This window comes from Larus michahellis, unplaced genomic scaffold (genome assembly GCF_964199755.1).
Source record: "Larus michahellis unplaced genomic scaffold, bLarMic1.1 SCAFFOLD_117, whole genome shotgun sequence".
Lineage (NCBI taxonomy): Eukaryota > Metazoa > Chordata > Aves > Charadriiformes > Laridae > Larus > Larus michahellis.
Window position 1 is genome coordinate 514,772 of NW_027436403.1, and position 13,585 is coordinate 528,356.

Sequence of the window (13,585 nt, forward strand, 5' to 3'; positions counted from 1 at the left end):
GGCAAAAAAACCAAGTGTGGTAATTTCACAGTCTGGATGAAAAGTTCTGTCCTTTTCTGCTTTTTCTCCTTTCCCTCAGTCTCCCTATATAACACAGAGAGTACGGCTCACACCCTGGTTTCTGTGTTTCACATTTCTGTTAGAGGCCTCAGAGAATTAGTTGTTTTCTTTCCACCTTTTTCAAACACTCACAAAGGATTGTTTCTCCAGAACAGAAGAGATTAAAGAGGCTGTTAGCTATTTCACCCCATTCCTGGGAAATTCCAGCTTCACTCAGATCTTTTGCAAAGGTTAAACTCATCCGTGCCCAGGAAGTCAGAGAAGAAGGTCTAGGACTTGTAAGCAGCTGGAGAGGCACCTTAATATCCAACATGGGACTGCATAACGTGTTAGGGGCAATGACCAAAGTGAACCAACTATCCAAGAAGGACAAGGTGCTGAGGATGGGATACATGGGGGTGTGTTATTAGTGGTGGAGCCAAACGATGGCAATGGTGACTGCATTCCCCATGACAGTGAGCAGATCAACCACCAGCAGCAGTGTGAAAAGGAGGATTTTCAACACTTGAATGACTGAAAAGGTCTTTAGGAAAGATATAGGACAGTTGTGAGGATCCATTTTGGTACCCGGTCACTTGAAGGTGTGACAAGACTAACCAATACCATGCCTGGTGAAACTCATCTTGTTACGTTTGTCAGCCTTCCTTCCCTTTTCTTAGGCTTCCTCTTCCTTCTTGAAATGGGACACCAGAATTGTGCTCTGTAGGGAGTCTGCTTTTCTCTGTGTTTTTACCCAATGACATGAAAAATATTGATCCAGCCCACTTCTCTTCAGACACAGGGAATGCCTCTCCAGCCTGGCTGCTTTGCATGGGTATTCTGGACTGCCAGCTGGAAACTGATATTTCTGGCAAAAGCTGTGTGAATTCTGTTCCATTTCTAACGGTGGCGTAGCTGGGCATCAAGCCTGTGCCGGCGTGCAACCAGAGCACTTAAGTCATTAATCCCCTGGCTGGTCCAGGGACTCTCCCATCTCATCATGCACATGGACGAGAGGAGAGACTGGTCTGAGACAGTGGATTGACTTGAAACCAAGGGATTGAGCTCAGTCAACCACCTTTAGAATTAACCACCTCCAAGATTAGCCAAAATGAGTCACCTTCAAAATTAACTGGTGGACTTGGCAGTGTTAGGTTAAGAGTTGGACTTGATGATCTTAAGGGCCTTTTCCCACCTAAAGGATTCTATGATTCTACGATCACTTTGGAAGCATCTCTTCTACAGGCCCACAGAGCCACTGCAATGGTCTCCTTCCAATTTCCCTTTAAGCCTTCTCTTGACTAGGATGCCTACAGCACCGTAATGGGTATATTACTCGTAATACTGAAATGAAGGCACTCAGTTAAGTTCCTGGTGTTTGTAGTCGTGGACAACTCCTCCTGAGTCTGAAGGAAAACAGAATCAGCAACAAAGTGGTTTGGCAACCAAACAGGAAAAGAGAGCAAAGGGGACAAAGGCACTGTGTACGTGTAAACAGGTTTCTAGTCAGCAGGCTGCTCTGATGGAGCCCTGCACGAGCCTGTGCCCTCTTCTCATTAGAGCCTATTTCCAGCTCCCTTCTGTGCGGGTGCATTCTCTGTCCATAGTGGACATGTGTGAATGGCAGTGAGCTTCAAGCTGGAACCACGGGTGAGTAGGTGGTCGGTGGCCAGCCCAGCCCACACCACAACAGTAGGCTACGGGGTCTGTGTTCAGCAACTGGAGCAGGGCTGCAAACATCCTGCACTCCCATGCCTGGGCACCTGCCATGGGGAGACCATGAAGATCACGGCCCAGGTGACGGATAGAATTAGTGCCTAAGGCAGACCTGGGTCTCCTCCTAGAGAGACTGATGGGCTGCAGAAGGCTGACTGGCTCCCTCCTGCCCACTGGCAGCACAAGACTCACAGGGTCCTGCTGACCACAGGCCTCAATGCTGCAAGGACCAGTGTGGGGCAACTGGGCAAAACAGGCTCTAAGTCCTTGTCAGGCCTGGCTCTCCAGACTGTACCTGCACAGGCTGATCAGGATATACTTCTTCAGCTGCTGCCACCATTGGGAGGACACCAGTGAGAACTCACAGCTTCCTTCAGTCAGGGAAGCAGTCTCTGAAAGCAAGTGGTGCTGTAGAGGAAAAAGGTGGCCGAGGTTCCTGGGAGCCCCTTTCAGAACCCAAGTGTGAAAGGAAAAATGCTCTTGGTTTTGACAGAAAAGTCCATCTGGAGTCGAAGTGTGGCTCAGATCTTAACTAGAGCCAAGGGTGAGTGTGAATTGGAAGAGGATGATCTTTAAGGTCCCTTCCAACCCCAACCATTCTGTGATTCTGTGATTCCGTGATTAAAATAAACCACTCCTCAACTGTGTGCGAGTACAATCTGCCACCAGTGAGGTTCCCCTTCCACAAGGCACAACCATGCAAGAAATCTTTTGCACAGAAAGTAAATTAAAAAGTAACCACAATTAAGGAGCGTGCTACAGACAGAATTAGACACATTCCTGGAATACAGACAAGCTTTGAACTCCCTGAAGCTCAAAGCATCTTCTGGACTGTTGAGATGTGTCTAAGTGATGAAAGAGGAAGGGCAGGGGAAATCTAGAGAGCAATCGCATGTGCTTCTGTTCAGATGTGCTGCTGGAAAGGTGACTGCAGACATGGCCCATTTATTAAAGAGATGTGGAAATACGTGAAAGATGAGGGAGATCAAATGCACAGCCTGATCGAGAGAGTACTGACGATGCAAACAGAGTGGAAGGTCAATAGCTCTCCTCTTCCTATTAATGCACACCCTGAAAACTCCTCATTTTGATCTCATGGGAAAACACTGACATGATATTTAAATTATTTAGGTTATTTTGTGTTAGTTGACGAGATTGTGCTTATAGACGCGCCAAAATTTCCCAGTTCTTTAGGCAGAGCTCCGCTGTCTGACCACCAGTGCCGAGGGGGGCCTCCAGAGGACGAAGTGTCTCTGAAGCACATGCCTGGGACTGGCCGCTGTCACAGAGGACCTGCTGGAGAGCGGTGCCCCCAGGACGCTGCAGCTGTGGCCTGGGCAGAGGGTCCCAGGGCACCAACACTGGCACCAAGCGCCCGTGTCCCTCTAACTGCATCCCACCCCAATTTTATCATCAATTACCTTTGCAAACAAACACAGTACAAAATATCCCCCAGAGATCAGTATATTAGAACAAGGCTAATCCAAGCAAGGAGGATAACACCACCAAAAGTGTTTGAAGCTTCAAGTTGCAAGAGGACATGATCCCAAGGACAAACAGAGGCTGGGTGGAGAACGGATTGAGAGCAGCCTAGAAAAGAAGAGGTTGCCCAGAGAAGTCTTGGAGGCTCCATCCCTGGAGGTGTTCAAGACCAGGTTGGATGGGGCTTTGAGCAGATGAAGTGCGACACCTACAAACGCCCATTTCTCATGGAGGATGCTGCCGAGAGCACCACCGGTTATGATTTGGTCACTGTCCTGCCAGAACTGAGCCATCTCCTTCCCTCTAACGCTACCAGGGGGGAAGGCAGTCAAGAAGAGAAGGGAGAGAATCCAAAAGTCCAAAAAGCTGCTGCGAAAATGAGGAATTTTTGACCCCTAGTATCCCAGGGGTGACTGTGGAAGAAAAGTGTTCAGAGAAACCTTTGTCCTGTGTCTCTGGGTTCATCTCCATGTCTCCCCAGGGCTTCCACCCCAGAGATGCTCCCGCTTCCTCCTCGGCCAAACGGGATCTGTCCTGGAGGTTTGGGAGCTTTGCCTGAAAACGGCTGCCCATATTGAGGCGCCTGAAATCGTAAGGAAGAGGAGGTGAGGAAGGCAAGTTGGGAACAGATACAGCAAGATCAGCAGACACTTAGGAAGAGGGGAGATGTGAGGAGCTGCACTAAATAAGTTACGTCTTTCCCAGCAAAGCATGACTAGCTCTCCTCTAACAACTTCCATGGTCTCTTCCCAGCACCACCGGCATCACCGTGCTGCCCCGAGAGTCCTTTTGCAACCCATTGGGCAAGAAAATTTGTCCTTCTTCTCTCAAAACCTGACCAAACTGGCGAGGTTCACTCCCAGAGCAGCAGTGAGCTGCAAGATCTGTGGCCACCGAGCAAGAACTGCGTCGAAATGTTGTGTAGAACGCGGGAGGCCGGCAATGCTGTTTATGACGTAAGCACAGCCAGTGCTTCACTGGGCATTTTGTTGTGTTTCTGGCCAACACAGGGGTATCCTCTGGCCATAACAACCATGCTGTTGACTTCAGCAGAATTGGCCAATCAATAGGGAGAAGGTAGATGTCAACTGCGAGGGCCTGCACAGCCCAGGTGCTGCACCAACCTCCCACCGACTCCCCAACTGTGGTTCCCTCATCCTCCATTTTTCCCAGCGTTTGCTCTTATTCTGACAGCTGGGCCACAACTCATGACTGAATGCAGATTTTAGTGCTATCCTTCATCAGACAAAACCCAAAGTCCCTGGCTGCTCTGCCTGAAAGACCGAAACAAACTGCTAAAGATAAAAGTCGTTCCGCTGAGACAGTCCTTTAGCGTTCTTTGCCATCTCCATCATTGCACAACCCCAACTATTGCCTTAGAATTTCCAGGCTCCCCAAAATCTCCCAGAGTTAGAGAATTTCTCCACGCATGAGAAATGCACCATCCCGAGGGCTGATGGTCCCCTGGGCCTGACGCACGAGGCAGCAGCAACCCCTCAGGACATGGCCCCACCTGTGGGAAAGCACAACATCAATGAACCCCAAGCTTTGGAGATATTTAGTCCCCAAACCAGCCGCAGCACATTGCTCTGTGCGGCGAGCTGCCACGACTACCCTCAGTGAACATCTTTTGGCTGTGAGCTCCCCAGACCCATCTCTAACAGCGAGATGTTCGTTTGGATGGACTCTTAATCTCCCTTCCCTCCCACAGGCAACGAGACACCAATTATTTCCACTCGAGCGAGTGGTTCCTGTTCGGCAGCTTTGGATTATCCCTGACCTGTGCACAAGCCCTGATATCCATCATCAAATTTAAAGTTAACCATGGCTCGGTAGGTAATCAAGCTTTACGTACTGGCTCTGTTGCTAAGGATGATTGTAGATAGTCGCTGAGTAGTTGCTAAGGAGAGGATCAAGGGGAATTGTTTGAAGGAATATCTGCAGCCTCATTCTTTGGTCTACCTGGCACACTAAGACCTGAAATGAACATCTAATCAAAATGTTTCTACAAACAATGCCAATTTGGCAGTGAAAACCCAAGTCCAGGCATCCTTTGGGGATTCACAACCACTGCAGAGCCGCAGGCTGGTGGCCCTGCTGTCCCTGTCACAGGACTCCAACTGACAGCAGTTACCAAGGCCCTTTGGGAAGACTGCGCTGGGTGTCACCTTCTCTGAAGAGGACCTGCTGCTTCCCTCTGGCTGGCATTAGCAGCAGAGCCCTCTGGTTCTCCAGCCCACACTTTGCCCCCTTGGACGCAGGAGGGACCGGCTTTCAGCCGCTGCTTTAACAGCTGCCTTTGCTGTGCTCCTTTTCTGTCTCCCTTCCTCCCGCATCTGTCAGGATGTGCTTCTTCTCATTCCAGATGGAGCCCAAAGCCTCAGAGTACACTGCCACCCCCACGTACCCATCCTAGGATATGTTGAAGAAATAACAATTAGCAAATAGGAACTCTACCCATAGTGCGTATCTGGCCAGGCTATAAAGCTGTAAGAGCTCATCCTACCATCCCAAAGGTATAGACCAGCCGATACTTTGATCCCATATCTACCTCCTGTATGATCTGTCCTGAAGGTCAAATCATCGTTACCTTTGGAAGAGGATGGAAGTTGAGGAGAAGTGGCCAGTAAACGATCAATGGTTGGGAAAAAGCAGCCAAGCAAGTGGCAAAGGAAGGAGCCGAGTTGTCCCAAGGCCAGCTCAGCCCAAGGAGCTTCAGGATGCCAAGCCCTGGCCAGGTGAGCTCACAAGCAGCAGGCGGGTGCTGCATCACTGCCCCTTTGTGACAGGGGCCACCCCCGCACGCATGGGGACGCACTGCGGCCCCGCAGCCGCCACAGCCCGGGCGCCTCCTGGGGCCACCAGCCGGCAGCTGTTGGGCTGCCCCAGGCACTGCTGGCCAAGGGCTGGCCACAGGCTGACTCTGAACAAGCGCTACCAGAGAACCACCTTGAGCAACTGCACTGGGTGCACCTTGGGTGGCTGCCAGGCCCCCACCCAGCTGCTCTCCCACCCTGCAGCTCCAAAAAGCCTTTTCTGGGTGGCTTTTTAGCATCTGGTTTAACCCTTCAACCTGCCTGGACAGCAGTGACTGTTTCTTCTGCCCCAACAAGGCAGCTGGTTGCTATTCCTGCCCACCTTGAGCTCCCCAGTTGGGCCCCTGCACCGCCTGGGTCCTCTAGTCTTCCCCACTCTTGCTCGGGGCAGTGAGTTCCTCCTGCTCAGCTCAGGGCAGGGAGTTTTCCTCCTGCTCCACTCAGGGAGGCTTTCTTCTTTATATCCTTCGCTTGGGGCTTCCAGTGTGGCCTCAGCCTTGCCGGGGTGACTTCTATTCATCGTGTCCCTCTCAGGACAGCTGGTTTTTCCCCTCTCTTGCCTGGGGAGGCTCCTTTTGCCCCTGCCCTACACCAGGTGTCTGGATTTACTCCTGCCCTGCTCAAGGTGGCTCTTTGTGCCTCTGCTGAAATCGGTGTGACTCACTTTGCTCCTGCCCCACTTGGGGCATTTAGTTTTTTCTCGCTCCTGCTCAGGGCATCTCCTTCTGCCCCTGGCCCTGCTCCACTCATTAGAAATTTTCTAACTCTGGGAGATTTTGGGGAGCCTGGAAATTCCAAGGGAATAGTTAGTGGTGTGCGATGATCAGTATGGCGAGGAAGGCTAAAGGATTGTCTCAGAGGAAGGATTTTTATCTTGAGCAGTTTGTTTCTGTCTTTCAGGCAGAACAGCCAGGGACTTTGGGTTTTGTCTGATGAAGGATAGCACTAAAATGTACATTCAGCCATTCAGCCGAGGAAGAAGTGGGAGCATCTCTGCTGTAGAAGCTCTGGGGAGACATGGAGATGAACCCGTAGACACAGGACAAAGGTTTCTCTAACACTTTTCTTCCACAGTCACCCCTGGGATTCTAGGGATTGAAAATTTTTCATTTTCACAGCAGTGTTTGGGTGTTCAGATTCTTTCCCTTCTTTTCTTGGCCGCCTTCCCCCCGGTAGCATTAGAGGGAAGGAGATGGCTCAGTTATGGCAGGACAGTGACCAAATAATAACCGGTGGTGTTCTCGGCAGCATCCTCCATGAGAAATGGGCATTTGTAGGTGTCGCACCTCATCTGCTCAAAGCCCCATCCAACCTGGTCTTGAACACATCCAGGGATGGAGCCTCCAAAACTTCTGTGGGGAACGTGTTCTTTTCTTGGCTGCCCTTGATCCACTCTCCGCCCAACCTCGGTTTGTGCTTGGGATGATGTCCTCTTGCAACTTGAAGCTTCAAACACTTTTGGTGGTGGTATCCTCCTTGCTTGGATTTGCCTTGTTCTAATATACTGATCTCTGGGGGATATTTTGTACTGCCTTCATATTCAAAGGCAAGGGATGATAAAATTGGGGTGGTATGCAGTCCTATCATTATACTGAATGAGAGAGAGTCTCTCTCATTCTATCTTTAGCACAATCTTTAGGTGTGCTTAGTTGATGTTTTTTTCACCTCTCTAAAATATTTCTTGCATGGTTATGCCTTGTGGAAGGTGAACCTCATTGGTGGCAGATTGTACTTGGCATACAGTTGAGGAGTGGTTTATTTTAATGGTGAAGCTGATCATTTACTTTTGTTTGTTCAAAAACAAGACAATCCCTGTTTGCCTGTGTGCAGCAGGTCTCTGAGGAAAGCAGGTGGGAGCTGGTGCAAAGGAGCTGGAACATCCAGCTGCAGACTGCGGTGGAGAAGTGTGATGGAGGGAAAAAGGATACAAGTCCCAGGTGGCCGATGAGAGCCATGGTGGGGTTGGGGAGGTGAGGAGCAAGGTTGGCCATCCTGTGTCAGACCTCAAGGGACAGCTTCTGCCACCAGCCCAGATCTCCTTAGGAGAGACCCTGGATCCATATCAGTCAGAGAATGCTGCTGTCACCTCTTCTCTAAACTGAAACACAATAAACTACACCCCTGAAAAATGAACAGCCTTTTTCATTAGAAGCTCTTTGAAATCTTTCACCATAAGAACACTAGGAAACGTCTCTAATTGACTGTAAAAGAGTAGAAAAGGAAGAGACGTGGTCTGTTCAGGCTTTCCTTCTTGCAATGAGCCCCATGGTGCATTTGGTGCTGAGCCCTTGAGCCTCAGGTTGCACAAAGCTCTCAGGAAGTCAAAGTGAGAAGAAAGAAAGTACCTTGAAGTATGAATGAGTCCCTCTGAGGGCAAACCCTGAGAAAGCCTCCCCAGGGGCTCGTTAGAGCAGCTGAGAGGAGGCCATGATTGCAGGCAGGCAAAGGTGCTGTGCAGGCAGCTGAGCTGCTGAGAAAGCCCTGGCTTTGTTTGATGGAGCAGAAAGGCCAAGCCCTGAGCCCCAGGCCCTGGCAAGGCAGATCCTGTCTCTCCCGCATGGCTCAGGGCTCTTCCTGGGGCAGGGGCATCTGGGGGGTGTGATGCTGAGTGAAGGACACCGGTGGGACAGTGCCCAGCCTTGCTGGGGGTGTGCAAGGAGGCCATGAGGAGGCCCCCCCAGTGCCTTAGGACAACATGTCTCCTCACAGGCCTTGGTGGCAGAGACCATTGCTGTGCCCCAGGGGACAAAGACTTGCGTTCTCTTGGTGACTTCCAGCCTTGCCAGTGCCCTTTGCCATCTCCACCACAGCTTGTCCTACGCTGTCCCACAGCTGCTTCTTTTTCCCTGCCGGCTGGAGGCACCCATCTCCCTTCCCCACTTTGCTCTCACCCTGGCAGTTCCAGACACTCACTGACGTCTGTCCACCCTCACCCTGCTCCTTGACACGCAAAGACATGGACTCACCTCAGACTCCTTCCGGATGTCTTCTGGAAATGGCTTCTGCTGCTGCACAAAATACAATGGCTGCCATAGGATGGAGGATAAGAGTTCGTCAGGCAGTGATGGGCATCACACACTCGCCATGCCCACCCCCATCCAGGACTGGGGTCAGGGGCCCAGGCATCTTAGCTCTGTGGGAAATCCCTCCAGTGAGTCCAGAAATCCCAACTCAGGGAAGAGAAAGCCCAAGACACTTCACTGCTGAGAAGGCAAATGCTGGCTGAAGCCTTGGGACCATTAGTGTGAACGTCCCACCACCTACGGAAGAGTCCAAGAAATTTTTCAGGAAGAAGAGACCTCACAGGCACCAAACACAGCCACAAGCCTCATCCTGGCCTAAAAAGGTATTCAAAAGGTAACGACCTCACAAACACAGACCCCAGTCATGAGCCTGCTGGTGGACAATCATGTGCCCAAGGAACCATAACCTCAGAAGCAACCTCTAGCTGCTGGCATGTTCCATACATGCTGGCATGGTCCATCCTGTGTGTTGCATTCATACCCATGCTGCTGGCATGTCCCGTACTTGGGACCTCACAAGAACCAAGCCTGGTCATCAACCCTCTGCTGGCCTAAGGGGTGCTCTAGAACACAGGCCTTCAAACACCTCTGAGCTTGCTCATGGTCTCTCAGGTCCTCAGGCAGCAGCACCCTCACAACTGGCATTCAGGCCATTCGCCTGCTGTGGGGCTATCAAGGACTCAGGCAGACGTGATCTCCCAAGCACCAAGGTCATCCATGAGGCTGGTGCTGGCCTATCAAGCACTCAGACCTTTGCGGTGACCTCCAAACCAGTATCAAAGTGATCTGCCTGTTTCTGGCCTATCAGAGATTGTGGCATCACTGACCTCCTAACCAACATCCACACCATGTGCCTGCTGCTGGCCTGTCAGGTACTCATGGAGAAAGGACCCTGTAGGCACCGAACCGAGCCTTGAGCCTGGGGTTGGCCGGCCACCTGCAGAGACATGGGTGACCCCAAAATGAGCATCCAAAGCAGATGCCCGCTGTTAGAGCAGCGGTGACCTCACAATCAACATGCCAGACCTTGGCCTGCTGCTGGCCTGTTGGGTTCTCAGGCAGAAGGCACCTCACAAGCATCTACCCGAGACATTGCTGGACTGCCATGTCCTCACAGAATCATGTAGATTGAAAGGGATCTTTGGAGATCGACTAGTTCAATCCCCCTGCCCTATAGGGAGTCAGCCAGAGCAGGTCACTTAAGAAGATGTCCAGGCTGGTTTTTAGTATCTCCACGACAGGACACTCCACAGTCATGCACCCCTCATGCTGAAACCTGTTTTCTTGAGTTCAGTTGGAATTTCTTGGTTTTGAGGATTGGGCATAGAGCACATTGCCTGTGTGGGGCCGGTGGGGGCTTCAACCTGGTGAAACTCCTCCAGTGAGGGTCATCGTCCAAAAGGGATAACAGCACTCCAAGCATGGGAGAGAGATGGATGGGATATGATGGATATAAACACATGGAAGGATTTGGCTGAAGAGATTCTTAGCCTGCTGAAAGACCAGGGCATTCTTCCAACTGCCTGAAGCTCAAAGCAGCACCTGGGGAGTTTAGAGGGATGTGACTGAGCGAGGAGTAAGGGGACGGGGAAACTGGAGAGCAAGGGGAAGGCCGGCCCTGCTGCCCCATTAATGGTCCAATGGCCCCACTGTGCTGGAACCGCATGGGACAGGTGTCCTCAAGGGTGGGGAGACATCCTCCCTGCAGGCACAGAAATGCTCCCTAGCTCTTCTCCAGGGACACCCCTTCTTCCAGGATAGCCTTTCCCCAGGTGAGCGTGTCCAGGCTGGCCTGGCTGGACATTCCTGGTTCCCACCCTGTGCTTCCTGCAGGGCCGTGAGCTGGCGGTGCTGCTCTGCAGAGGAGGGGGCTGTGGTGCCCTGGGGCCATGGGGTGACCCTGCACTGGCCATGCTGGTCAGGGTGAGGAGAAGATCCCCTTTCCATCTTCCCTCCTGGGTCATTCAGAAAGGACCGGGCTGGGCAGGACCAAGGGGTGTCTCCAGTGGCACAAAGGGCAGGGGAGGGCTGCACTAGATCCAGCCCATGGGGCTTTCCACGAGGGTGTCCTGAACCACTCTCCAGTCTTCTGTCCCTTTGCCTGCTGGCTCCTCACAGCCTCTCCTGGCAGCCCACACTTGTTTGTCCATTGGCTCCTGACGTTCCTCTTTTCCTCAGGGAGACATTCCCTTGGATGGTCACTCATTTGATGAGGTGCCCCTCACTGCCCACCCACCCTCACACACTGTCCCTGCAGATCCCATGAGCTCTCTTGGCAGCTTCCAATTCTTTTCCAGGATGAAATCTGGCACCAGCCCTGCTGCAAGTGGGGCAGCACCAGGCCCATATGGCAAACACCTGTTGCTGTTTGAGTGGACTTGTTCAACCTTGAAGAGAGGTCTTCATTCAACTCTTGGTCCAAAAACTATTCCCATGAGTCTCTGAGCCTGTTGCCCTGAAACCATCAAGAACCACAGAAGGGAAAAAGTCCTTTTGAGGGAGCGGCTCCTTGGGTGCAACTCCTGAGAATGGCTTTGTAAGAGGCGTCCAGCGTTCTGGCCCTGCCCTGAGGAGCCATTTTATGGTGCTATTTTCACAGAGACCAGCTCTAATAAAGAGGTTCTCATCGCCTGCTGCTACCCACAGCCACAGGGATGCCACTGTAGAGACAACAGGACTGTCACAAGGTACACGAGGCCTCAGGGGGAACAGAAAGGCAAGGGCACAGCAGGACAGTGGGGATGGGATGTGAGGAGAAACCAGCACTGGAAAGGCCACGTCCTGCTGCTGTCCTTGGCCATGGCTCCAGGGAAGCAGCAGCCCCGACTCGCAGGCGGCACAGACAGAGTGCCCAGCGAGGCAGCCAGGGGCAGCCCCAAGGGCCCCAGGGGCGGATCCTCCATGGGGCAGTTGGACATTTGCCTCCTGAACCCCTCCTGCATGCTGGGGCTGCTCACCCAGCTCCAGAGGAGAAGTGAAGAGATGGGAGCTGAGACTAATAATTTTTTCCAGATATCTTTATTGAGCTTATCTAAAAAGAGAGCCAGGATCCATATGCAAACGAGGTCTTTGGGTCACGAAAAAAAGAAGTAGGAAGCCAAGAATTGTAATAACAAAGGTCTAGAACAGAAAAAACCAAAACACATAAAAACAATCAAATGAACATAAAAACCCACCATCAACAAAAAAATCCCACAAAGAGAAAGTAAAGAAACATTTGAAGAAAAATTAGTCCTGTTTTTTCCTGAGATGCAGTGGGAGCTCCATTGGCACAGTGGACACCTTATTAATCTAGGGAAGATTCTATTCAAATAGTTTCCTCAGGGCATCCTTGAGCTCCTTGTTCCTCATGCTGTAGATGAGGGGGTTCACTGCTGGAGGAACCACTGAGTACAGCACTGCCACCACCAGATCGAGAACTGGGGAGGAGATGGAGGGGGGCTTCAGGTAGGCAAACATGGCCGTGCTGATAAAGAGGGAGACCACGGCCAGGTGAGGGAGGCATGTGGAAAAGGCTTTGTGCCGTCCCTGCTGAGAGGGGATCCTCAGCACGGCCCTGAAGATCTGCACATAGGACAGCACGATGAACATAAAACACACAAAAGCTAAAAAACAACTTAATATTAGAAGCCCAGCTTTCCTGAGGAAGGAGCCTGAGCAGGAGAGCTTGAGGATCTGGGGGATCTCACAGAAGAACTGGTCCACAGCATTGCCCTGGCAGAGGGGCAGGGAAAATGTACTGGCTGTGTGCAGGAGAGTAGTGAGAAACCCACTGCCCCAGGCAGCTGCTGCCATGTGGACACAAGCTCTGCTGCCCATCAGGGTCCCGTAGTGCAGGGGTTTGCAGATGGCAACATAGCGGTCATAGGACATGACAGTGAGAAGAGAAAACTCTGATGTAGCACACAAAAATAAAAAAAAGACCTGTGCTACACATCCCCAGTAGGAGATGACCCTGTTGTCCCACAGGGAATTGGCCATGGATTTGGGGAGAGTGGTGGAGATGGATCCTAGGTCAAGAAAGGAAATGTTGAGGAGGAAGAAGTACATGGGGGTGTGGAGGCAGTGGTCACAGGCGATGGTGGTGATGATGAGGCCGTTGGCCAGGAGGGCAGCCAGGTAGATGCCCAGGAAGAGCCCAAAGTGCAAGAGCTGCAGCTCCCGTGTGTCTGCAAATGCCAGGAGGAGGAACTGGGTGATGGAGCTGCTGTTGGACATGTGCTGCCTCTGGGTGTGGAGCACTGAACAAGGAGGAAAGAACAGTGACAAGGTAGGGGAAACTTTTCTGAGCAAAATAAACAGCATTTCTAATACTTCACACTCTGCACTGCTTTTCCACTTCTATCAGATCTTCATTCAGCTCTGTGGCTGGAGCTCAGATTGTTTCTGGCCGAGTGTACCAGGAGGAGCGGGACCTCTGCCCGCTGGCTGCCCAGGAGTCAGCCCTGCTCTGCAGCAGCAGATTCGTGGGAATGGGGTGGCCAGTCCTGGTGTTCCAATTTCTCAGAT

At 51.7% G+C, this 13,585-nt stretch overlaps 1 protein-coding gene across 1 annotated transcript; it reads right to left on the minus strand.

Annotated features, from left to right (window-relative positions):
- Window positions 1–12,379: 12,379 nt before the first annotated feature.
- Window positions 12,380–13,294, minus strand: LOC141737400 (olfactory receptor 14J1-like). Its single transcript, XM_074572090.1, has one exon. It carries the CDS (start codon window positions 13,292–13,294, stop codon window positions 12,380–12,382), a length of 915 nt encoding a protein of 304 aa, XP_074428191.1.
- Window positions 13,295–13,585: the final 291 nt, after the last annotated feature.

What these genes read in the sequence shown, in the direction of transcription:
- LOC141737400 (XM_074572090.1), bottom strand. Translation starts at nt 13,294, where the DNA reads ATGTCCAACAGCAGCTCCATCACCCAGTTCCTCCTCCTGGCATTTGCA.